The following is a 26,000-nucleotide window of genomic DNA, read 5'->3' on the forward strand; positions in this document are numbered from 1 at the left end:
ATAAATAGCCAGCAGCCTATTTCAGTGGCTGCTATATTTAGCTCAAGGAACATTTATTTATAGGCTTGGCAGCCTTTCTGAGTCAATAAAAGCCAGAGAGCTGGAAAAAGGACGTTCCTGGGTTTCTCATTGCAGTAATGGTTTCTGCCATGCGAACCATGAGGAACAAGAGGAGAGGGGAGGAAACTCTGCTGGCTGCACACCCATGGGTGCCTCTGCCAGGGGACAGAGCCTCCACACACTTACAGCCCCAGCCCCAGCTAAGAGCAGCTTCACCTGGGTTTCCTCCCACCTGGGTGCTGCTGCCAGTCCCCTGGCCCCTGTCTCTCTGAAACATGAGAGGATTTAATTGTGCCTGTGGAGATAGTGACAAAAGATGTCAACTCTGGGGACTCTACTGCAGCACTACTCTTCCCCAGGGTAGTGAGTTTGGAAAAACTAAGCCAGGGGCAGGTAAATCGGGAAGGAGATGGGAGGAGTGTTCATGGTTCTCTATTAAATAATTGTCCCTTCCCATGTCACACATGGCAGCAAGTGGTTGAGAGAGGAGGACAAACAGCCTCTCTGGAGCTGCTAGGGGTGTCAGATGCACAGGAGGCCAAAGCTTCATACTGAGCTTCCACCCCAACAGCAGGTGATGGCAGTAGTTTTGTGAAGCTTTACAAAACACCCAGCAATTGCAGCTGGATAGGAGGAATGAATTTATAAAAGACACAGGGGTTTAGCCCAGCCTGTGGAAAGCAGCTGTGAGGATGGATGTCCCTTCTGCATACACATCAATAAGTGCTGAGGCTTTCTGGAGCCAGAACTGCAGGGAGCCTGCTCGCGCCTTCTCCTCTCTCCAAAGAAAACCTGCTGCAGGGGGGAGCAGGGAAATGCCTCCATCAGCTTCCACTTGAGCACAGTCCAGTCAAAATGGGGCTGCTGCTTGGCTCCTGCCAGCTGCACCCTGAGCACAGCATGGCTCAGTTGGCCATGGATGAGCAGGGAATGTTTATAGGGTTTTGCTGTAGTGCACAGCAAGTGTGTGGCTACATGTTGCTATTATGTTAGGAGCCAGGTGGGAGCAGAGCACAGCTAGGAAGCAAAATAATAATAATAATAATAGTAATAACACCAACAATAGTATATTTCCATGCAAACACTCCATGTCTTTGTGCTCTTTAGCATGGCAATCTGTGCCATTACCTACATGTGTGTTTCCATCTAGAGAAGGACTTGGACAATCCTTTCCATTAGAAAGGGGATGCTTAGGCACCTGACTACAGCTTCAGAACTCCTAGAGTGTCAGTTTGCAGTCTGAGTGCCCATGAATGCCCCAATTAATTTTTATGCCACTACTCTCTCAACCACGAGCCTTATTTCTGCTTTGAATTAGTCCAGCTGCAGCTTTCAGCTGCTGGGCCCTATACGTAGACACGGCTCTGGCTGTGCATCCCGGTCTGTCTGTGTCCAGGTCTGCCTCTATGTCCAGCTCTCCACCAGCTCTAGGCCCCATCACTGCAAACAAAAGTCCACTACCCTCCCCAAACTCCCAAAGAGCCCCATCCTGAGAAAGTCTGAACCTCAAAAACCAAGGCTGACACCAGCTGTTAAAACACCTATTTGGGTATTTATTACAACACGTTGTTCCAAAATACAAAAGAAAGGAAAAGAAAGTAGAGGGTAGAAAAGCACTGCTGTTTACAGCCTCTGGTAATAAATAAATAAAGACGAGGCAGGGGCAGGGTGTCTCCCCGGGTCCGACGCCGGCACTGGCCAAATGGACAGCGAGGAAGGGAGTGTGGTGGGGCTGGAGGCCAGACCCTCTCTTCCACGCTTGGGAGTCCCCAGGTACACCAGGGTGGGTACAGACCCCCTCTCTGTGTTGTGCTTGCTGAGGAAGGGTCTGATCCTACAGGGATGAGGAAGGGAGAAGAGGGTCAGTCCCGGCATGGTCGGAACCTGCCTGCTCCCTCCCTGTCCACGGCTGCTCCAAAGGCAGGTGAGGTAGGAAGGGTGATGCTGGACTGGGACCCCAACAGACATTCTACCAGGGTTCCCCAAGAGAGGGGTGAGACCTGAGCTCTCTCCTCTCCAGTGTGGTCTCAGAGCAACCTTGGAAATGTGTTCAGCACAGCATGATGAGAAGGACTCCAACCCATGACAAAGCGAAGTCATGACAGAGACAAGAAACTGTGCCTGGGCCACTTGGAGAAGGGCAGTGTTAAACCCTGCAAATTAAAATGACTCTTCACGGGGCTGGCACAGTACAGGGAGTGTTTTGTACCACAGTGCAGATGGGGGTCCTCTTCCCTTCCCCTAATGTCTCCTCCTACACCTTACAGTCATCTGGAAAGCTCCAGGTTGTACCAGGAGCACAGGCAATGGGTGCAAAAAACCAGCAGCAGCCTCTCATGACCTGCTCATGACACCACGATTTAACAGTGTTTGATAAAGACCACACCAAGTCCCATGCTGGGAGCTATTCCCAGCCTGTCTAAATCCCTCCAGGTACCGGAGGCATCTCACATGTCTCCCTGTGGCTCTGCCACTGGGCTTGCTCTAGCACTGTCCATGTGTCTTCCCCAGGCTGTACTTCTCCTGGGAAGGGGAACCACCAGCATGAGGAGGACACTCAAGCCCAGGAAGCCCAGGGCATGTGGCTAAAGCAGCAGCCAATGTCCCGGGCTCAGCTGAGCAGGGCAGCTTTGCAAAGCAGCTGCGATGCCAGAGCAAGAAGCCCCTGTGGGTGAAGATGCAGCCTGCAGCTGCAGCCAGCTGAAGAAGGTGAGAGTACCATCACCTGGAGGGAGCTGATTCCATGAACTGGAATGCCTGGCCAATGCTCCTTAAAGCTTTAAGCTTTTGCCATTTAATGCTCTGATGTTGGTGCCAGTGGGTTCCTGCCTCTTGCAAAGATGAGCAGGAACCTGTATGGGGGAGAGGAGCTGCAGGAAGGGAAGGGAAGGGAAGAGTTAAGAGAACGGATCTGCCCCGGGTTTGGGTGCCTTTATATCCTTAGGAAGCACCTCCCTCCAGCTCCTCTGACAAGGGTTTGCCTCCTGAGGCTTGGGGCAGCCAGGAGTTGTGCCGAGTCAGCCACAGCCAGGCTGCGGGGAGCAGAGAGAAGGTGAGATGGGGCCTTGCTTTTATTCACAACAGAGAAACAAAGAGCAACATACAAAGAGTAAGAAGCAAAAAAGTACAGAATCATAACCATAATAATTATAATAATAATCATAAATACTCAAATCTATCATTCATAGATTGCAATGACAACACTGATAGCTTATTATCATTAGTATTAAGAATGGGAGGGGAAAGGGGACAGCAGGAAGGGTTTCTGAGGGGCATTGTCTCCTAAGGGGCAGATGTCAGGGGGATGGACATCCAAAGAAACAAGCAGACAAACAGAAGGGCTGGGAAAGCAGCAGGGTCTGGGGATGCTGCTGAGGCCAGGGACGAGCCTGCTCTGACCCAAGCCTCTGGCTCAGTGTTGCCAACCTGATCACTGCCCTCCTGCCAGCTTTGCTCAGCTGGGACAGACGTGGCCGGGAGGCTCAGCCCTTAGGACAGGCAGAGGCTGGAGGGAAAGGAGCAAAATGTCCTTCCCAGTTCGAAGGAGAGCTGTGATTTGCTCAGTGGAAAGTGCAGGCATTGCCACTGCCATCGGCCACTCAGCAGCTTTGTTGGTTCCTCCCTTGAAAGAAGAGACCTTTCCTCTCCTGTGCTCACACTTCTGCCCCTGTAGGTCCGTACAAATGAATGCACCCTCATCAGACTGGCTTGGAAAGGTGACTTTTGGTTCCAGTGAGGCTTTGGGAAGGGTCAGCTGGCTGTGAGAGCCCACAAAAAAGACTTGGCTGACAGATGATGTGGAGGATTACCACCCGGCACATCCTTCCCCGTGACAATTCACAGCTCTCTGACTCATGGCCAAAGTGGTTCATTAGACAGAGTTTGATTAAAAAAAAAAAATAAATTGCAAGCCACTTGGTGACCCTGAAGGTTTTGGGTCAGGATGGGCAGGAAACACTTGGGCAGGGCTGCTCCATCAAGGCTTATTTTCTGGATATAGACTTAAAATATTGTATATATGAGGGTTTCTGATGCACATGCCCAATGTATAGGAGAGGGATGAATGCAAAGGCTGCAGAGGTGGGTCAGGAATATCTATGATCTACAAATCTTAAAATATACTTATCTTTGTTCTGGTTTCAGAGAAGAGAGGAGTCCACAGTGTGTAAAACCTCAAACAAGTCTCAGAAGCATCCAGATGGTGGCAGAGTGTAGATGACAAAAAGCTAACCACTGCCTCTTCGCAGACATTCAGGATCTCATTTACAACATGCGTCCTCTCCTTCCTGACTTTAGGTCAGCAGCCCAATCTGCTTTTTTGTGCTTGCAACACACTGTGTCACTTAACAGGAGGAATTAGATGGGAGCTAGTGCTTTGTCTCATCTCCCCACCTGGTTTTGGCCACCTGTTGTCCCTTCTATTACATCCCTTGGGAAGCCATTTAAGCCTCTCTCCATTGCTCAAAGCTACACCAGCTCCTGCCAGCAACTTGCCTGACCTGAGCTCAGTAAGTCCATGTTGGCACCAACCCTGGAGGACTATGGGATGGGCAGGGACTGAGTGCTACTGGGCAGAGATCAGCAGACAATCACCACTGGCATGCTTGGGAAGAGATGCCACCACTGAGGTCAGCAGAAGGGGAAGGAGGACCAGACTCCTTGGACAGGAGGCAGGTGACAGTAACACTCTGCCCAGTGAGAAGGCACCAGAGGAAGGATGAAGCCTTTTTCTTCTCCCTCCTTGGACTTGACATTGATGCCTACTTAGGACAGCCTGCTGCAAGTGGAGCTCCTGAAATAGCTGCCTGGCTCATGGGGTGGACCTAAAGGCCTTCTGGAGTCCAGAAAGGGAGCTTAGCAAATAGTGTCATCACTGCTTCATGATGAGAAGAGAGCAATGTTCAGGTTGGCAACACTGAGCAGGTGTGAGGTGGTTGCTGGAGGCAATGATAGGTGGTGGTAGGCTTTTCAGGACTGACTATGAGATCTCTCACTCTCATCAAATGTGATGTGGGGAGAAGAGCAGAAGAGCAGGTGGTCCCTGGCTCTTCATCCACCCCCATTCCTCCCTGCCACACCAGGAGCATGTGGGGGTCCCCAGCATCTCACCAAATAGCTCTGTGGAAAACCAGAAAAACTAAAGCCGGAAGAGAGCAAGGAGTCTCCAGGGAGACTTGCCTCAACTGCAAACACAGAGGTGGCTGAGGAAGCAACGAGCTGAAGCGAGCAGCCCCTCCTCGTGTGATTGCAGCTCCTCACGCCTCTGCTTTATGTTCAGTTTTAAACCTGAGATCATTTGGTTTTGTCACGGGTAGTTTGATTTAAAGATAGAAACGAATGACAAGAGGAGGAACAAGGGAAAGGGAGAGAAACCATGTGGACCCAGAAAAGAAAAAAAGAAACAACACTCCAAGGATGACACAGGACACAGACACGCACGAACACAGACCCCTGAGGTATCAGCTTTGCAAACTAGTGCGAGACAAGGGAGAAAGCAAAGAGAGCTGCAGGGAGAGATGTGCTTTGCAGGGGAGGCAGCTCAGTGCCTCCAGCTTCAGAAAGCAGCTTCTCAGCAATCCTGACATTGGGGTTTGGGGGCAAAGGCTTGGCTTCCCACCAGATGGGAGGAAGCAGCCAACCATCTCCAGAAATAAGTCACTTGTGCCCCTCCATGTGCTTGCAGAGCTTCATGTCTGGACAGCCTATCATCCACTGGATGGAGGGGAGCTGGCCTGGAGGGCAGCAGGACCGGGAGAGTCCCGGCACCTGCAAACACGCTCCGCCTGAGCTTCTTGGATGTGAAACAAAGGATGTGGGAAGCCAGAAGAACCGCTGCCCCCAAAGGGAGAGTGGTGCCCATACTTCCCAAGCAAGGTAGCTGAGGTGAGGGGGAGCTGAAGGGCTGGGGCAGGCAGGCAAGACACCTCCCAACAAGAAATCCCAACTACCACCAGCCTCGCGTCCCTCCCTCTGCTGAGGCAGCTTCCGACACCTTCCCCATGCAGCTGGAGGTGACATCCCGCAGCCTTCCATCCGCTTTAGGTGACTCCCACCTTTCCCCCTCCAGCAAGGATGGGCAGCTAAAAGGAGGGGAGAGGAGGAGAGGGGGTATGACTAGGATTGGGTGATGGCCAGGATGGGGACAATGCCTAGGATGGGATGATGGCTGGGATGGTGGTAATGGCTGGGATGGAGATGAGGAGAAACAAATAGAGACCAAGGTGGGAAGAAGAGGCAGCAGCTTCTAGAAGAGTTTTCTGGCTCAGTTTGTGTCATAAGAAGGTTTTATGGTTTGCTTGTTTACTTGTTCATTTCTAGAAAAGGTGCCCAGAAGAGTCTCCTGTCCCCTTGTTGATATGCCCAGAGAGAAGGGGGGAAATCTATGTTGTGGACATTAACTATAGAAGGAGCCACAGGCCTCAGGTATTGCTTAGAAACTCGTATTTCAGATTTAAATACCATACACAGTAAAAATAGAGCTGAAAGTACCGCCCCACATTGTCTGCAAATCATTGCCAGAATGAACAGCTTCAATAAATTAAAAACAAAACAAAAAAATTGAAATATTATTTACGTCTCAATAAAAATTGCAGTAAAACCATTTACCTTTTCTTTCGTGTGTGTGTTTTCGGGTTTTTTTCTTTATATTATATATAATATATATTTATATATGTATAGGGCTGCTCCAGTGCAGCATTTTTAGGATACTTAGCCAGAGAAACACAGCGGAGCATGCTTAGTGCACCAGGGTGCAGGGAAGGGGCAGCTGTGGTCCCCCCTCCAGGTGCTGTGCCCCATCACCACAGCCGAAATTGCAATCCCTGCCACTTCCCCAACTCTTCCCACTTGAGTTTTAGGCCCAAATTTTGAGTGTGGGTCTCTGAGGGCTGGGGCGCCCCGGGGATGGGTGGGGAAGGACCAGGGTGAGTGCAGGAGGGACACTAAGCATCCGCCACTATGTTTCCCGACTCTGGAAAGACTCGTCCACCTTCGCTTCGGTTTCAGCGCTTGCGCTCCCGAAAACGCACGCGCAAGTATAAATACACCCCCCGACCCCACCGCCCCCCTTCCCGCTCCCCCCAGCTTAAATATCCCCCCGCCCCAGCCCCGTCCCAGGTCTCCAGGCACCCCAGGTGAGTGTCAGGACACCTCGATGATCTCCATGCTGCCCGAAAAGCTGGACTGTTTGCTGATTTTGCCCAGCTCTTCCCGAGCCCTGCCCTCGGACATGGTCTCCTCGAATTCCATCTGGCAGCTCCTTCGCTTGAATTGCTTCTCAGCACCGGCCTCCTCGTGCCAGCTGTGCCGCCCGTCCCGTGGCTCGGCCCGCGCCTTGTCCCTCAGTCTGATCTCGCACCCGGCCGCCGCCGCGCCGCAGCCGAACGGCGGCGGGTACGGGCCGGCGCTGGGAAACAGGCCCCCGCCGCCGCCGCCAGCGCTGCCGGAGTCCTTGCCGAAGTACCAGCCAGCCTCGCCCGAGGCAGCGCCGGGGGACTCCAGGTGCACCCCGCTCCAGGCAGCGGTGGTGGCGCCGGGCGCGGAGGGCGGCTGGCTGAGCCGCGGCGGCAGCCCGTCCTCGGCGCCGGGGCTCTTGCGTGTGGCGCAGGTCCCGCCGACGTTGAGGCTGAGCCCGTGGGCCGGCGAGCCCGCCGCGTGCCGGTGCTTCCGCCGCTGCCTCACCTTGGCCTCCAGCAGCAGCTCGGGCCCCGTGGGCCGGTCGGGGCTGTCCGCCCCTGGGGAGAAGGGGCTGAGGCTGCCCGAGCCCGAGGGGCTGTCCAGCTTGCAGAGTTTGGGGGCTTCCCCAGGTCCAGGGGGCCCAGGGGGGTCCTGCCGCAGGCCGGGGGAGTAGGCAGACTTGATGTCCAGGGAGAAGGAGCGCTTCAGGCGGTTGGTGTCCTGGATGCGCTCGGAGGAGAGGTGCAGGCCATTGAGCCCCTGCTGCAGGGTGGTGGGTGACAGGACCTTTGGGGTCCCGCCCTGCCGCTCGGGGTCACTGGTGGGGGATGCCGAGCCGCTGCTCCTCGGCACATCCTCGGCCTTCTCTGAGGTAGGTGTTAGGGGATGCCGGCTGCTCTCAGCCACCTCTGCTGGGTCCTGCTGCGTGTCCCCCTCGCTCCAGTCGCCCTTTGACTTCAGGGCCTTGAGGAGCTTCAGGCTCCTCTCGTACTCCAGGAGCTGACCCAGGAAGTTGAAGTTGGGCGAGATGGATGGGCGACGGTCCTTAACAAACCTGCCGGGAGGCACAGACAGCCCCGTTGGTGCTTGGTCCTTCAGTAGGCCACCCCTACTCTCTCAGCCTCTTTAGGGAGAAGAGGCATCATCAAGAACCTTCTGACCAGACCCTCCACAGAAAAGGATCTTGGGGAACCATGGGGCCTTGAGATGCCTGAGAATTAGAGCTGGGACTGCCTCCCCACTCCCTACCATTCCTTGTTGCATGCATTTTATGATGGAGGGTTTGGTTTGGTTTTACTGGGACCCAGCCAAGGCAAGAGAGAGCTTCAAGGAGCCCTGACCCTCTCCTTCTGGGCTCAGCCTGCTTCCCTTCCTTGGAATGAAGCATACTGGCATAACCCCCCCGGTACCCTCAGGGGAAAACTCACCTGTAAGCATCATCTGATGACATACCCATGGTCTTCATGATGTAGGCGATGGCAATGGTGGCTGACCGGGAGATCCCAGCCAAGCAGTGCACAATCACCTGGCAGCTGGACACCTTCGCTTTGTCTGGAGCATGGCAGAAGAAACAGAGAGAACAATGATGGTGAGCAAAATGGTTCCAGCCTCCCTCCCAAAACCCCAGCCCCTTTGTGTGAGAGGACAACAGCTGCGAGCAAGACCAGGGAGGACAGAAGAGTTCAGGTTGTGAAGGCTGAGGACTGGAGAGTCTGCAACCATAAGAAAAGCTCACCAATGAACTCAATGGACTTGTCCAGCCAGGGAAGCAGCTTCTCACAGTAGTTGTCATTGACAGGAATGCGCATGAAGTGACTATCACAGATGAAGTCTGGCTTGGGACAGGAGTTGCTGGCATTTAGGACATAGCTTATCCCGTTCTGTGTCATCAGGTCCTGGTGGGAAAGAAGCCATCAAATGATCAGTTGAATTCAGCCCACATCACATACTGAAGGTCTCTTGCCATGCACACTCCCTGCCTTTTCCCATCCCAGCAATTTCTCCTGTGGGTCTCCTAGTGCTGCCTTGGCCTAGTTGATAATATGATGACAATACAGCAGAGACCAGCTGAAAAGGTCGTGTCAATTTAGATGACACAGGTTTGAACCTCAGCAGATCTTTATTTTGGTTCAAGTAAAGTGGGCAAGGCCAAAGGCACCTGGAAAGGGGTTCCAGAAGGAAAAACCCAGCAACCACAGTATGAGAGGAATAGGACAATACAAGAAAGAAAATTAGCAAAAACTCTGTCTGAACGCTGTGAAAGTATCAGCTGAGGGAGAAAGGAGACATCTCACTAACAGGATGGAGTGAGTCACTGGCAGCACCCTGCGTTAACCAATGTGGCCAGAAGAAGCTCTATCCATAGGCAACAGAGTGAGGCCTTGCGTGGGCAGTGCTTCTCTTCTCCAGCACGTGGCCACATTGTGGGGATGGCAGAAAACACAGTTCCAAAACGTGAACAAAACCCTCCAAGGAAGTGGGGAGGAAAGGAAACCATTGATTTCCCTGCCTGGCATTGGTTCCTCAGGATTTTGGCCGCAGGATTTCAGCCCTAGGTCTCCAGTGGCCTGTTCCTGCCCTTTCAGCAGGGTTGATGGAGCCAGTCCAGCTCACAGGCTCACATTCTTGTAATCTTTTTCCTTCATTTCCTTCTACTCCCTGTACATAATTTCTCACTCCCTCCCTTCTGTCTCCAACTCCAGTCTGGTGTCATGATCCGTCCCCCTCCTGGCCTGCCATGGATGAGGATGCCTGGCTGGCTCCCTCATGGCTGCAGTAGGCAGATGCTTGGCAGCACTTTAACTGCAATTCCTCTTTCTTTCTTCTCATCATTACTTTTCCTTTAAACAAAATTCCTTCCCTGGTGTGACATCACAGAACAGCCTTTCCGGCACCTTTTAAAGGGCACTGTGTGGTCTTCCCACTGGGAAGGAGAGAAATCCTTAATACCTTCATCCCTCTGCATGACTGGGGTCCCCAATGGTAGAGGGCAGATGTGTGCCCTCAAGAGGGCTGTACCTTGTTCAGGACATCCTTCTGGGAGCCCAGGTAGAGATGTGGCAGGATGCGCGTGGGGCCAACGTTGGCCACAGGCAGGCATGGCTGGGAGATGCTCATCGGCAGGATGGCAGCTGGCTTCCCCTCACAGAGCCCTGGGAAGCAGGATGAGAAGGTGGCAAAGCCTCCTGTGGAGAAAATGGGGACAGTGAGCTTGGAGCAGCATGGCCGAGGTCATCAGTAGCTGGGCACAAAGTGGTGATAACCCTGCAGCCCTGAGAACAGAACCTCCAGGAGCAACAAGCCAACAGTCACCACCAACCAGTGCACATACATTGTGATGGCCATGACACACACACACAGAGAAAGGAATGCAGAACCAGCCCCAACGTTTCCCTGTCACAGCTGGATATTAATGCACACGTGAGGCATCCCACACCCTCGCCAATGAAGCTGGCTCTTCTCAACTTCATTCAGACAAATAACAGGAAGAGACAGTCCTTTTCTTGACTCCCTACTATTCTGAGGACAGGGTCACATTTTGATACCAAAATCCATCAGGGCAGGATGACGACAAGCCAACCCCCTGAGATGCAAAGCTCCTGGGGTCTGAGAGGTCAGCCCAAACCTTGCTGCACTGGCTACACTTGCACATCGTGATTTCTGAGAGATGCCTTCTCTGCCCAGCCCTGCCAAGCCCATGATTTCTGCCGCATCATGGTGGCATAATGCTACTTGCAGGCCACTGCTGTTTTTCATGATCTGACCTTGATGAATGTGACAGCAAGCAGTGTCCAGTTTACTGCACCAAGCTGCTGGGCAGTCACACTCAGCTTGAGCATCTTGAAGCCCAGTGTTGAAAGAAAACCCCCAGCCGAGGTTGCAGTAGCTGGCATGTGACAGCCAGAGGTATTGTCACAGTGTCTGGCATGGTCAAAAGCCTGAGAGCCAGTCCTGAAAGCTTGAGCAGGGCTGCAAGTCTTGCCCAGCTTGCACAGAGGGCAGCAAGGAGAGCTGGAAAACCCCTGGTGCTGTTGCATGTCCTGCACAGTTGCATAAGACCACTGATCCTGATTTGCTCTCACTTGCTGATCCGGTACTCCAGGGCAAAGCCAGGTCTGGCTAGCAATAGCCTAATTCCACTCCTCTCCAGCTGAGGACATCTGGGTGGCAGCTTCATGCAATGGAGAGGAGCTTGAGTCATATCTGCCTCAAGTCTCCCTTGAGGTTTTCCCAGTTATGCGAATGAGCAGATGCAGCTTGACATCACCCAAAGGGCAGAGAGGACTTGGGGGCTTGACTGCCAAAGGGACCATTATGCTCCCACGAGATCCTTTTGAAAGCCCAAGTGTCTGGACTGAGCACCCTGAGAATCCCTGGCCCATCTCCACAGCTGAACAAGACCTTTTAACGAGCCAGTCCCTCTTCCCTTTGGAAGCAGGGCAGCCTTGGCATGCTCTCAATTTATGCTGCCTTCTCCAGCATTTTGGCAACATTTCTGCTGATCCTCCTGGAGCACCTTTCTGGCTGCTGGTGTGGCACCCACGCTCTAGAAAAGCATGACTGGTGCTGCAGACAAGCCATCTAACATGTTTGTGAGATGAAGGTGATGGAGAAGCCAAAGCAGTGCACAAAATCATGCTCACACTACTTGGGAACATCCAAGGTCCTCCATTACACTCCATCTCAGCATCTCCTGGTGTAAGCTCTCACTGGCTTAAGGAGAAGGTGTCCTTCAACAAACCTCTTTCGTCCCCTCTGTTTTCTTGTCTGGCAGCTAACACACCTCCCAGCTTTAAAACCTAGTCAAGACAGGAGGGGTAGAGTTAAAGCACCTTATCTTTTCCAGCACTTCCTTTTCTCTTGCTCCCTCCGAAATGACATCACCCCTCAACTGGGACATTAAATCAGAGCAAAAGCAGGAGGCCCAGCACAGGTGCAGCATAGCTCTGGTTACTGCTCATGCCTGCACTGTGGTCCCATTGCCAAGGACTGTCCCTCACTAGCCAGAGCTCTGCATGGACACATGCGACCTCCCTGCTTTGCCCCGTGCTGATGCCTGGGGTATGCTGGGGCAGAAACCCTTGGGAAGTGTTTCCTTCACTTGCCTCTAGAGAAGCCTGCAGCACCTGAGTTTGAGTGGGGCACAGATCTGACCCCAAGAATAGAAACATGGGATTTTTTCTGAAACATGGGATTTTTGTGTGAAACATGGGATTTTTTCTGAAGGAACACAGCATGTTTTTGGGGAGCAGGGCGTACACAAATGCAGCCCCAAGGATCAGTGCCTGCTCTGGGCCATAGGTGTCCAGCCTCTTGTACTCACATCCACCAGGAGCTGCCCAGGGCAGTGGATGGGTTTGTATGGCTCTTTAAGATGATCTCATAGTTCAAGCAGGTCAGGGCATGCTGCTCTCTGCCCACTGCCTGTGTCCACCACACTCAGCTGGCAGCAGATCCTCTGCCAGCCCTGCTTGGGGAACTCCAGGCAGGTGCTAAGGGGGCTGTAAGGAGGGCAGGGATGTTTGGGAAGTGGCAGCAGCACCCTCAGCTGCAGAGCCTACCTGGGCAGGCTGCCACAACTGGAGGATGCTGACACCTGACATGATGCCCATAGCTCACCTCACTTGTCCTAAGCAAAGCCTCAACCCTGTGTCCGGGAGTCCGGGCATGCTCCAGCCCCCCTGTCCTCATCTTCCCCATACCTGCAGCTGCTGAGGGCAGTCTGGGCTTGGGGGAAACCCTAAAGATGGGGCCAGGTACTTGACACCATCCCAACATGGAAGCGACGCTCACCCCACCCTGCAGCGGCTGCTCCAGAGTGCCTTTCATTTTTAGAAAGTGAAGCAGCTCTTCAAACAATCCCAAAGGCAGTGAATGTCCCTGGCCGGGCTCCAAGTGATACTTGGGCTTCCCTCCCCTCTATGCCCCAGGCCATGGATCCCAGGTTTTGCTGGGAGGGAGCAGCAGAGCACAATGAGGTGAGGAGCCAGGGTAGCACCAGTTCTGGCCTTTTCTCTTTTATTCACAATGCTTGTGCCAGGAGCACCATTTCTCTTGGCATGTGTGGAATTAAGCTCAGGAAGGATTTGTATCTGTCATGGAGTGGGTGTTTGGGGATCTCTGGTTTCTTCTGGATGCTCCCCTACCCTGGTGAGGGCTTGTTGGGGAGGAGCTGGTCCTTGTGTGGCGTGGCCCAGTGAGCTGCTCATGGTTCCAGCATGGAGCATTCTTAAAACCATTCCCTGGAAAAAACACTGTCTGCCTGCCTACTGCAATTAACTGAGGCACAGATTGTGCCCAGGAAGAGGAGTGGGAACTGGAAGGGAACGGAACCAGAACAAAAATGGGGATTCTTTCACTGCTGCTGCTGAAAATGGAGGAAAGAGGAGCCAAGAACCAGCATCAGGCAGGTTCTAGGAGACCTAGGGAGTGAAAATCACCCTCCTGCAAGTGAGAATCACACTGAGGCACAGGGTGCTGCAGCAACTTAGCGCCAGAAAAGTGCAACAACAGAGACCTTGTATCTCCCTCCCCCAAGGTTTCACTCACAGGGTGCTGACCACCCTTCCACCTCCTGCTGTGTCCTGCAGAGACCCCTCTGGGCCAGCCCCCCAGCCCTGCTCTGCATGGCCCCTCTGTCAAACAGAGGAGAGGGGAAAACATCACAACTTCTCCCCTATGCCCATCTTTGCCAGGCCCTCCCCTCTGCGCATTTTCCAGCTGAACATCTATGATAACCACCCAGTGAAATTTGATTTATTGTGAGAACAGACACTGCAGAGGGAAGGCAAAGAGCCTGGGAATCTCCCCAGGCCTGTCCATCAGGCCAGGGGGAAGATGCCAGCAGCATCTTTGAGCAGGCTCCTGTGGTACCTGCACTGCTGCAACTGTTGGGAGCCGTGTGACTCCTCCCCTCCAGCAGCACACTGCACAGGGAGGAGGCCCTCTGCCAGGCCCTGCACCAGTGCCTGCCTGCCCTGAGACAGCTGCAGCCAAAAGGAACAAAAACAGACATGGAGAGAGATTGCAAGATGTAAGAACAGAGGTGTTGCACTCCTGAGCTGGGACCCTCACAAAGCTGGGGGACCCTCCACTGCCCTGGCTGTCACCTTCAGGTGGTTTTTGGGGAAATCCTAGTCATAGCTGGGTCACTTACAACATCACAGGCAAAATCTGTCACCTGCAAGTTGCACTGTGCCCTTCTCTGCCAAGGCTGGGCAGCAGTGGTGGTGCAGAGAAGGTGACATAGAGGGTGACAAAGTCCTGACTAGGGACAGGGATGTGGTGTGGCATTATTTTCTTCTGGTGGTAAGCCTTAGCTTTAGGGATTTACAATCCATTAAGCTGCATGAGATGCTAACAGAGACACTGCTGAGGATAAAAAGGTGTGGGACACATGAAGCATGGATATCCCAGCTCCCTGTTGTTCCCTGTGTCCCTCCCTGCACAGAGGCCATCTTTTTAGGCTGGAGGTGTAAGTAGAGCTGGGGCTTGAAAATCTTCTCACACCTTGCTCTGATGGCTGCACTCCGCACATTCCTCTCCAGACCCATGGACTCACCACCTCCTTCAGACACCTCTGAAAAAACCCAACAGCTCTGGCCTTGATGCTGTGCCCCACTGACTGCAAGAAGCTGTGAAAGGGCCACCCAGGGCACCTGCCTGACACCAAAACTGCTCAGAAGAGCCACATGCCTCTTGAACAGCCCCATGAGTCTCACAGAATTTTCCTTAGAGACACACTGAGCAGCATGTCCTATTCAGCAGCCTCCCCTGTGCATTGCAGGCTCAAAGGTCCCCACCAAGAAACAGGGAAGAGGTGACATGTCACTCTGCTGTGGCATCAGTTTGTGGCAGCAAGGAGGGGATCCAGAGCTGGAAATCCTCCCTGGGCCAGCAGCTGCCACACCCCACTCCTCACCTCCAGCTCTCACACCAGAAGCTAGAAGGAGACCTGCAGGGGTATTAAAGATGTGTTTTACAGCCCACCCTCATGGCTGCAATAATGAGAGTTAGAGAGCAGCAGCCAGAGCTGTTCAGAGACCGGCTCCCCAAGCAGCTGCCAGAGGTTTTGCGGCAGCCCGCAGCCTCACCAATGAGTTTTGCGCCTGTGCTTTGCTGGAGACCCTCTGCCCCGCTAAAGCTCCTGGCAGCTGAGGGGGCTGAGAGCTCTGCCCAGCTCTCATTAAAATGCCTGTGGTGGCTGGGAGCTGCTGCCAGGGCGGCACGTGGCAAGGAGCAGCGGGGCATGCAAGCGAGCACGCGCCTCGGCTTGCTGCTGGAGCAGCCGCCACGCCGGCATGGCTCCCTCGCTGACGCGTTGTCTTGGTGGCCATGGTGGTGCCTGGATACCCCCTCTTCATCAGCCCAGCCCCCTGGGGGACATGCTGCTCCCAGTACTCTCACCCATCCATCCCCAAGTGTTAAAGCATCTTGCTGAACGGAGGTACGGCAGGAGATGACAAGAGCTGGGGGGACCCACAAAAGCCCAGCCCTCACCTGCATTATGCTCAGCCTTCTTATGACAATGAGCCTTAGTGCTCGGCCGAGCATCTCTGCCGCAGGTTGAACTGAAGGACAGAAAATGGAGGAGCCTGGCGAGCTGCACATCAACCCCCAGAGCCGCTGGGAAAATCCCTCTTTGCAAAACACCATCCCCCTGACTCTTGTGCTGGGTGGGAGCCTGTTGGTGCCGGCAGCTAAGCCGGGCGGCATGATGAAACACTGCTTACTGCCACCCTTACTCACTGTGCTCCAGGGAGCTCCGGGGCTTTGTCAGCATTTCCTGCTGCCTGGGACGTGTCTGAATTTTCCCCCTGCCTCCATCCTCACTGTTTCCCCGGTACTGTAGTCCCTTTTGATTCAGCCCATTCCTCCCAGCAATGCCTGATGTGGACACAGCCCATTTGATTGCGCATCCTTCCCACAAGTCGGGTGAAATCCTGGTGCTCTGCAGCCTGCCCAGCTTGCCCTCTCCTGGCTGGTGCTCTTTCATGTCCCTCCCGTCTCAGTGCATTGGAGAGAGATGTCCAGTTTTCAACCAGTCTCTTTTTCCACTCCCCTGCCCAGGTTTCACCATCCCCTCATTTGGTACAAAATTTCATCACCCCACTGTTGACTCGTTTTCTTTTTTTTTTTTTTTTCCCAGGCAGTGAGGATGAGAAAGCCATGAATCAGCCCTATTATGGATTCATGTGCATTCCCTGTTTCCCCAACGGTCACCCCGAACAGCCTCTGTCCATCTGCTGCTACAGTGCCCTGCTGCCTTCCAACCTGTGCCAGCCCCCATGCTTTGCAGGCTGGTCCCAGAGCCTGCTCCCATTCTCCCAGAGAAACAGAAAACATCTTTAAAAAAAGGCAAAGCAGCAGAAAGGAAGCCCTCTGCCTACACAACCGCGGACACACTCCCCGAGCTGTTGAGCTTGATTTTCCTCTGGTGACTGTGCCTGCTTTGGACCAGCCTTACTCGTTCTAAGTAAAGAAAAATGTGTCATTTCCAGGAGTGACTTATTACTAATGACACCATCACTGGGTTATGTGCTTCATGCCATAAAAACCTGTCAGGCACTTTTAGCAGCCTCCCATTTTAAGTGGTGATGGAGGGGAAGTTGCTTGATTCAACCCTTCGGTAATCTAGGTCATCCCAGGCTCGGCATATTTTTAAGCTGCTCCAGTTAATATCCCCTTCCTCCGCATGCCCTTCGCCCTGTCACTGCGGGGTGGAAACACTGCAAAACCCTTTTCTGAAAGAAACCACCCAAGATGGGCAGCGCTGGTGAAGCGAAATGGCTCCGGCGGGCAGCTGCCTGGGTGCGGGCAGCAGCGCAGCGCTCTGAGCCGATGGCCCCTTGTTCTCCGCGCCGTCCTTGCCCCGCACACTCTCCTCTGCCCGGTGCCCCCCGCCCCCGCAACCCGGCGCCCGAGGGCGCAGAGATGCTGGCGGCAGATCCTCCTGGCTCCCGCACCTTTCCTCCTTCCCTTCTCCGCTCCGTCCGCGCCCTCGCCAAGCTCGTCTGGACGGCGAAGGGCTCAGGGGAGCCCGGAGCGGTCCCCGCGGCCAGACAGTCTCACCGACCCCCGCAGCGGTGGGAGGGCTGCCTAGCGCCGGGGCCGCTGCGGATGCTTCTGCCCGCTGCAGGCAGCCGCTCACCTGCCTGAAGGAGCTGCCCTCTCCGTGCAACTCCCGTCCCAGCCCGGCCGCCTCCGCCAGCGCCGCGCACATCGCCCCTAGCTGGGGACCGGCCATGGCTCCGCTCCGGTCCCCTCCGCACGCTCCCCGCTCGCTTCCATCTCCCCGCTCGCCAGCTGCCTGCGCTCTTTGTATCGCCAGCACCGCGCTCCGCTCCCCGCCGGCCACTCGGCAAAGGCGATCTCCGGCCCCCGGGCAAAACAGGGCTCCGGCGGCGCAGCCCCCTCTTCCCGCTCCGTCCCCATCGGAAGGAAAGGCGCCGGGCCGGCTGACAAACCTCTCTTGTCCCTGCTCTCCTTCATCCTCCGCACCCTTATTTTCAGCTGCATCTGCCCCTCGCGCATGTCTGTCCAGAACTGGTCCTCGGAGGGAGCAATCATTACATCCACGGGCATCCAGGCAGCTGGGCTGCGGCTCGCGGGGGCACCTCTCACCGTCGCCAAACAACAGCTGGCGGGCAAACAAAATACTAAAAAACCCAAAAAAGCGCCGCTGCAGCACAGCAATGCCGGCCTCCCCCCGGCTCCAGCCTTCAGGCTGAACAAATAAAAAACATTAAAAAAAAGCCGAGCGGGGTAGGGGGGCTCGGCGTAGCCCCCTCTCCCCGGCCGCCCCCCTCTTCGCCGCCCGCTCCAGCCCGAGTGAGCTCAGCCCGGGAGCAGCCGCCCCATCCGCCGCCGCGCTCGCTGCGCGCCCGTACCGCGCTCATAGCTAACGGGTCAGGCATGCGGCCGCATTCCTTACTCAGCACACAGACACGCAGCACAACGCCGGGCTGACATATGCTCCGCTCCCCGCTTAAAGGCGCAACCGCGCTTTTCTCGCCCGCCCGAAGCCCCCCGCAGCGAGCGGCGGAAGATGGATCGCTGCACCGCGCCGGCTTTGGCCCCGCGCAGCTAATATGGGGACGGGAACGTGGTGGGAGGAAGCTCATGCTCACACCTCATTTTAGCACCTGCCAGGGCGGTGTGCGATCAAACCCCCACAACGAAGCGGGGATGCAGCACCACACTCCATCCCGGCTCCCTGCTGCTCCTCGTACCGTGAAGGCACCCCAGGGCTGCACCCCCTCCCCACAGCGGCTGCTGGCAGGACCAACGTGCATCCCCTGGGCGATGTTTAACTCTGAACCCCAGCACCAGGAAGGGCAATGCCATAATCTCAGTTTCCCAAGAGGGAAACTGAGCCACAAAAGATTAAATAACTTCTCCGGGGCTCTTTGGTGCAGGGCAGAGCTGGGGACGAGACAGCAGGTCCCTAATGACGAGCTCATCTTGTCTCTTAACATCTCCACTGAGAGCATCACCCAGGAGGATGCTCATCCTGGAGTGGTCCCAAACAGCTGACGATGAATGGGTCCCAAAAGCTGGCAGGAAAAGGGGCTGCTGGCACTGGGCTGCTCACACCTGTGCGTGGCCATGTCAGATGGAGTTATCTGCCTGGTCCCAGCAAAGCAGGACCATGGTCTGGGGGAGATGTACCCTCTGCCAAAGCCTCCTCATGTGCAAAACTCCAGCAAGAGGGGACATGTAGGAATAATCTTCCTAATCTCACTGGGGGTCTATCCATCTCTAGGGGCTTCTGAAGCAGGCGGGGAGTGATGTATTTTCTTCTTTGCATTTGTTCTGGAGGAGAAAATAACTTGTCCCCCGCTTCCCACCCGCAGAACTCCTTAATACATCTCCACACAGCTCCTTACGAGTTTATTGCTCTGAGCCCAGGCCTCCAGAAAATCATTCAGGATTATAGTAAGCGGGGGAGAGAGGGGGGGGCATGTATTGTGCCTTTGAAAATCTGAAGCTTTATGGGCTGAAAAACCCCAGGCTGAGCCATATGTGAGTGACTTCAGTGTTTTTCCTTTGAATGACATCACATGAGATGAGGTCATTGGCATTAACTAAGTGCTGTCTCCTCCCCCCCACCCCGAGCGGAGCCAGCCTCCTAACGAGCCTTGTTGTTGTAACAAATATGGTTTGATTATTATCAGATGTGGGTCAGAGGTTGGATAAAATTCAAAGCGTGCTCCAACCAGGCTGGAAGAGGGAAGCAGCCTTCCCCCACAAGCCGTGCTCGGGAAGTGACTACCACAGCACGTCCCCAGGGGGATGTGTGGTCCCCCACATTTGCCACCACTGTCACTACAAGGGAGGGTGCATGATGCTGATGGCCAGTGCCAATGCCTGCCAGGGATGGAGATCCCTCTGTGTCCCACTGCCACTGCACCAGCAGTGCTCTATCCGTGTTGGGGGTGATCCAGCTGTGACCTGCTCTGGTGGCCGTGGCTGGGGGTCTACTGGGGGGGACCTAGTCACTCTACCGGGGTCACCGGGTCATGCAGGGGCAGCGGGCAAGGGGGATGCTGCAGGAAGCATGTAGTGAATTAGGGGGTGCAATACTCAACCTGCCCCTGACCCAGAGATGCACAAACAAAATTTGCCTTTTCTCACTGCCCCTCTGGTTGTCCATCTCCCTCAGGTTTCCAAGAACTATGGGCACAAGTTATTTTGGTAATGCCAGTGTCCTTCATGATGTGTTTGGACTGAGATTTCAGTTCAGAGCTCCTGGGAGCACCAGGTGGGAAGCTGGGCATGACACCACCAAGTAGACCTCAATGCAGGAGGCTTACCAGTGTCCCACACCCCTCTGATCCTCAGCAAAAGACAATTGAGCACTGATAACCAGCACTCCCCTTCCTCCACCAGTGTGAAGCCCAGCCACATGGAGATGCCACTTGCAGCCACCATTCCCCATTTTCTGCACCCTTTTGCCAAAACCTATATAGGGGTTGGCACCTGGGGCAGGGGCAGCTGGCAAGCAGAGAGATAAAAGACAACATCCATAGTGCAGAAATACATTCCATGCATCAGCTGCTGCCCCTTGTCCCTTTTTCCCATGTGCTCCTCCTGGCCAGGATGTCACCCATCCTGCCTCCAGCCCCTATTTATCAGACAAGAGGTGCATCACCCAGCCTAGTCAGCCTCACTTCACTCTCATTGCCACAGCACTCACTGGAAAAACATCTGCTGCAATGGGTTGGAGAGACTCATGTAATCCTCCTGCAAGAGCAGGGAGCAGGATGAGTCCCTGTCCAGCACCTACATATCCCGTCAGGACAGTGCCTATAGCCTGGCACAAGCCCAGCTGGGCAGGGCCAGTGGTTCCTCTCTCCACCCAGCACTGGGACCTGGTAATAATTGCCAGTGACGACCTTTTGCAAGCATGCAGCACAGGCCCAGGGAGAAGGGGGAGGCGGATGAGGGGAGGCAGATTTCTCAGAAGGAAGGAAACTGTAACTGGGCAGTGGCCCCTGCCCATCAGGATCTCTTACTGGGGAAGTTGCCTTCCTCCCCTTGACCTTCCAGAAATGAGAAATGAAATTACACAGCAGTTTTCTAAGGCATAGCAATCAGAGGGCTGCTCTTCCCTACGCCCCTTCTCCTCTGTCCCACTCTGCCTTTGACCCTTTTGCTTGCCTTTTCTGGGTCCAATGGTTAAAAAACACGGCCAGAGGGGGAGGGGAAGCTCCTCAGGGTAATTATAGAATCGGGAAAACAAGCTGTCTGACGACAGCGTTGCTAAACAGGGAGGTTTAGAGCATAGGTCTGGAATACAATCAGCCCTGCACATACGTGACCTGGCTTAACCCCTCCCAGGGATGCAGTCACTGGTCCCGCCGGGCCGAAAGCCTCCCAGGCATCTCCTGGTTGTGGTTCAGGGTGAGAAGGGGGCACCTTACTCCGCCTCTGTGCCTTGGACTGAGGAGACTGGGAGCACTCCCTAGGGCACCCGCCAGGCTGGGTGTCTGAAGCTGGATGCCAGCACCCACTGAAGAGGGGCTAGAGGGCAAGAAAACACAGTCCTGCCCTGGCTAAAGTGGTCCCAGATGGCTTTGCTGTAGGAAGGGAAGCAGCTCCTCCAGGGATGTTTTGCTTGAGAGGAAGGGAGATTCAGAGACTTACCTAAACCTCCAGGATTGTAAAAATCACAAACCCTGGCCATTCCCATTTGACTTTTTAAAAAATGCCTTTCCCTCTAGGCTGGTATCAGTGTACTACCTCCAGTCCTCTGGACAGTCATAAGAAAAACATCACCACAATTAATCCCCATGCACCTCACCACCTACAGCCTGAAGAAAAGCTGGATGTAAGCCCCTGCACAGCCCTTCTTGCCCTTCTTCCATTCCTGACCATCATGTGGACAATTTTAGATGAACAACCAGAATCCCCATTCACATTATTTACAAAGCTGGCTCTTCAAAACTCCCAAGTCTAGGAAAAGCAAGAAATTGAGAGTCTTATGAGAGCTCTTTTTCCTGTCTCATCCTACTCCCATACCCTCCTTATTCATACCCACACTCCTTCCAGCTAAGCATCTGCTTCTTTGGGTTCATCACAGTATGCTGTGGGATGGAGATGGCCACAGGGGGACACAAGTGCTTGCAGGAGGTTCAGAGACACTAATCAGACTTAAAGGAAAATCTTGTAGGTACACCTGATGGATTCATGCCAGTAAGTCCCCAAGTGCTCTTAGACATTAGAGCCTGAGGGTACCTGAAATAGCCCTAATGCTTGACCTCCAAGGGCACCTTCAGGCCCATGTCTGAGCAGAGGCTCTGCTGGAGTCAAGGGACAAAACCCACCAGCTAGTGCATTTTGCACATGCTGTGTCTCCAGCAGACACAATGACAGCCCAAACTCAACAGGTGAAGTCGTGATGCTGTGCAGAGCGGGTGATGAGGAACGTGACCATCAAATCACCAGCTGCACTCAGGTCCTGCCTCCCCACTCCCATCAGAGAGCTCTGAGATTTGCTAACGTGGTTAGAGCATTGTGCTGGTGACACCCATGGGTTTGAGAGTTTGATTCCTGTATGGGTCATTCACTTAAGGATTGGACTTGATGATACTTGTGGGTCCCTTCCAACTCAGAATATTCTGTGATCAATGTGTGGGTATTTGGGGTATTTTCTTCCTTAGGTTTTAGTTTATTCTTTTTTCTTACACTGAGTTTATAAAGATACCTCAATCCTGTTTCTGGATCCTGCTAAGCTTTTATCTTCAGCATATGCCATGACAACCTTTGGACATACATGCTGCCACTCCAGCCTCTGAGACTCAGACTGAAGATAAATCCCTCTGCTCTGCCCTGCCTCTGCCCTGCTTTCCACCTGCCTAGCTTGGCTTTTTTCATTCATCTTCTTTTTTCCTCCAGAACAGCTCCAGCCCAATACGTTTCAAAAGGAGCAGGCAGCAAGGAAATGTGTAGCTGGCATGTGGCTTCTCACCAACACGACACAAAAAAGCATTACGGAATTTTCAGCCAAGGATGAGCAAAGTCATGTTCAGTCACCCTGATGTTTAACCTCTTTTTAGGACTGTCCCTATACAGAAAAAAAAGAAAACAACCCAACAAAAAAACAACAAAAAAACAACTGTTTTTCTTTACAACTTTCGGGGAGGTTTTTTCGGGGTTTATTTTTTTTTTTAATTTTTTTTTTTTTTTTTATTAAAATCATCTATCTCTGAGTCCTTGTGTCTAAAATAATTCCAGCTAGCTCTTCAGTGCTAAACCCACTCATGCCTGGGCAGCCCAACTCAGCTCCTGCAATGGAAATCCCCTTTCCTTTCTTGCTACTTCTTTCTGCCTGCGGCAAAGTCACCTGTCTTTGGTAGATTCCCCAAAATCCCCAAATCTCACCCCCCGCCCAGATGACTGCAGCCATGCAATTACAAGTCTCGGCAGCCGTGCTGGAGGGCCATGGCACCGCCGGGCCGGAGAGGAGCTGGGTCAGGGCCAGCCTGCTCGCTGAGGAGGATGGCGAGTGAAGGGCTGGGAGGGATTTGTCGCTGATGATATTGTTACATTCTTTCCGAATCCTGGGAGTAAACAGACGCTCCAAATTTAGAAGGAACAGGACTGGAAAATTTAAACATTCCTTGAAGAATTGGTACAAAAGGGGGGGAGGGGGGGCGCTGAAGATGATCTCACAGGCACTCCCGAGCCAGATGAAAAGCTCATGACTGGAGTTCAGAACGCAACTGAGGGGCCTGTTTCAGGTCGGAGCACGATATCGCAGCGGAGAAGCTCTCCCAGCACATGGAACTGAGCAAAAAGAGCCTCTGTCGTGCAAGGGGGGTCCCCAGCCCCGCAGCCCAGGCCGTGGGGCCGCCACTGCTGGCCACACTGCCACCCTGGCTTTATCTCCAGCTGGCACACGGCTTTGAGTGCAGGAGAGAGAAGCCCGGTGCTCAGCCTAAGGACCACAAGTAGGGACAGGATGAGTGACTGAGCATCACGTGGACCAGCATCCCTCAGCTGTCGCTTTTAGCCACGGAATAGGATAGAAGAAAATCTATCTCCACACTGCCCGCTGCAGCTGGACAAATGGAGAGGAGCTGGTGAAGCTCAGCACCCACCAGCTCAGCACCACACACGGCTCTGGACAGGCTCCCATTCCAGAGCTGGCACATGGGAGCTGTCAGGGAGCAATGGAGCCAGACTGCTGCTGCTGCTGCTTCATAAGCAGATAATGCCTCTTAATAAAAACCAAGCGGGTGATTACAAAGGGAGAATAAGAAGAGAATAAGGGAGGAAAAATATAGCAAAATAAAATTAAAAAAAAAGGGGAAAAAAAGGAAAAAAAAACAGGAAAAAAAGCAAAAAAGCAAGGGTTTGTGCTGAAGTAAACAAAGGTTAAAGAACAGTCAGGCTCCTGCAGGAATAGCAGAGCTGGGCTGGGAGGGAGGGGGCATTACGTAATGCAGGAAAAATGTTGGCTCCATTCAGTTTTCCACCACTTCATGTGATGTCAGGAAAACCATATAAATCAACAGTCTTTCTGCTCCCACGGATGGAGGGCAGCAAGCAGCACTATTTATACTTACACAATTAAAAAAAAAAAAAAAAAAAAAAAAAAGAAAAAAAAAGAAAAAAGACAGATACCTGATGATTTCCAAGACTGGGAATAATTGACTCAGATTCTTCCCTGCCAGCCACTGGAATCACTGCTTCTGGACTGTTAACCCTTGAGGAGTCCCTGGCACCAGTCCTGCCACCCCCAGCTCCCCTGTCCTCACCTATCAGCCTCTGCTCCAAGGGTCAGAAGGTTGCTGCCCTGGAGGTGAGCAGGAACAGCCAAGCCTGGTGTTTGCATGAGATGGGGACACAGAGGCACAGACCCCAGCATCTGCTGGGGCTAGAGAGCTGGGCAGCACAGAGGGGCTGTGCAGGGCTGCCACACGGAACTGGGGACCCTCAGCACAGCTTCCCTGGGATAATGGCATCCACTGAGGGACAGGCTGAAAGTCTCCCAGTTCTGGGATTGCCAACCCACTGGGATCACAAAGCATCTTCAAGGAGAATTCAGGCACTTCTGAGACACCAGAGGGGTTGGGGCTGGACAAGGTGCTTGAGGCCAGAGTGGACAGACCAAGGGGTTAAACCCCACAAGGGAAAGGGTTCAGAATCAGACCCACTCACACATCCTGCCCTGGACCCCCCAAGCACTCCAGAGCTGTCTCTACACCAGCCCACCGCAGCCAGGAGGAAGCTGTGCCTGTCAGCAAGTGTGCCCAGCTTCCTCTGGATGCTCTGCACAGCCATTCCAGTCATGATTTCCATGTGAAACACACCGCCATGACCCAGTGTTCTACATTTCAGCTCCAGTTTTTCCCCCTGCTGGTGGCACGTGTTCCACATAAGGCTGAGGCCCTGCTGCGCTTTTAATTTGGAAGGCTTGAGCTTTGCTTGGTGCCTAGCACATCCACACTCCTGCTTGGGCCTCCTGCAGCCCAGGAGGATGGAGATGGCTGTCCTGATGATGGAGGAGAAGTGTGCCCAAGTGGGGGACAGTAGGTTTCCTGGCAGGGGTTTGGTGGCGGTGTGCTGATGGCTGAGGGGGTGGCACGCTCCTGGGGGGTACTGGGACTACGAGGCACCCCCAGGCCTTAAGGCAAGAAAAGGCTCTGGGGTTCTCAGGGACACCTCATGCAGCCCTGTCTGGCTCCAGGAGGAGGGGGGGCAGGGGTTTGCAGCCATCACACAGCTCTGCTCCTCACCCAGCCCTGGGAAAGTGGCAGCGGGTTAGGGGGTGCCAGGGTCACACCCCCAAGGCTATTTCCTGACCCATCCCTATGACTAAGCAGGTTCCTTCCCAGATGCAGCTGAATCTACCATTTCCTTCTCCTGCACCACATGCCAAGCTGTGCCCTATTTTATGCCACAGCGACCTTGGAACCACAGGCACAGCTACTGAGGCAGGCCAGGTCGGGGAGGCATCCTCCAGCACTGGCCTCAGCAGAGCTCCTGCAACCCAGGCCACAATAATTAGCTTGAACATGACTTCATGTAGTCCCTGCTTGGTTTTGTTGGTAGCAGGGGGTTTAATCCAGCTGTTTCTCTGCTCTGTTCTCCTCGCCACAGTGTGGCTGCTCTAATTCAACAGCACTTACCCCTGCCTTGCATGGGCAGGGCTCCCTGAATGCCACTTGCCCGTGCTCCCCCACAATTACCCTCTCCCAGGGTCTCTCACTCTGCAGGTGTGGCAGTTCCCTGCATCCCTGTGGTGTCCCAGGGCA

The 26,000-nt window shown here is 53.9% G+C and overlaps 1 protein-coding gene across 5 annotated transcripts in view; it reads right to left on the reverse strand.

The window, feature by feature from the left end:
- Positions 1 to 1,590: 1,590 nt before the first annotated feature.
- Positions 1,591 to 26,000, reverse strand: part of DUSP8 (dual specificity phosphatase 8) — a 46,080-nt gene continuing 21,670 nt past the window's right edge. For 4 of the 5 annotated variants that reach the window (XM_041415006.1, XM_041415007.1, XM_041415009.1 and 1 more), the window contains exons 4-7: positions 10,255 to 10,421; positions 8,972 to 9,131; positions 8,664 to 8,787; positions 1,591 to 8,290 (exon numbers count right to left, since the gene is read on the reverse strand). In XM_041415006.1, coding sequence (XP_041270940.1) covers positions 7,201 to 8,290; positions 8,664 to 8,787; positions 8,972 to 9,131; positions 10,255 to 10,421 — 1,541 coding nt within the window. In that variant the 3' untranslated portion in view covers positions 1,591 to 7,200. Of the gene's footprint in view, positions 8,291 to 8,663; positions 8,788 to 8,971; positions 9,132 to 10,254; positions 10,422 to 17,702; positions 18,133 to 26,000 lie in introns of those variants that run through there. The other variant, XM_041415010.1, reaches the window with a different exon arrangement.

This window comes from Onychostruthus taczanowskii, unplaced genomic scaffold, assembly GCF_017590055.1.
Source record: "Onychostruthus taczanowskii isolate IOZ18803 unplaced genomic scaffold, ASM1759005v1 scaffold49, whole genome shotgun sequence".
NCBI lineage: Eukaryota > Metazoa > Chordata > Aves > Passeriformes > Passeridae > Onychostruthus > Onychostruthus taczanowskii.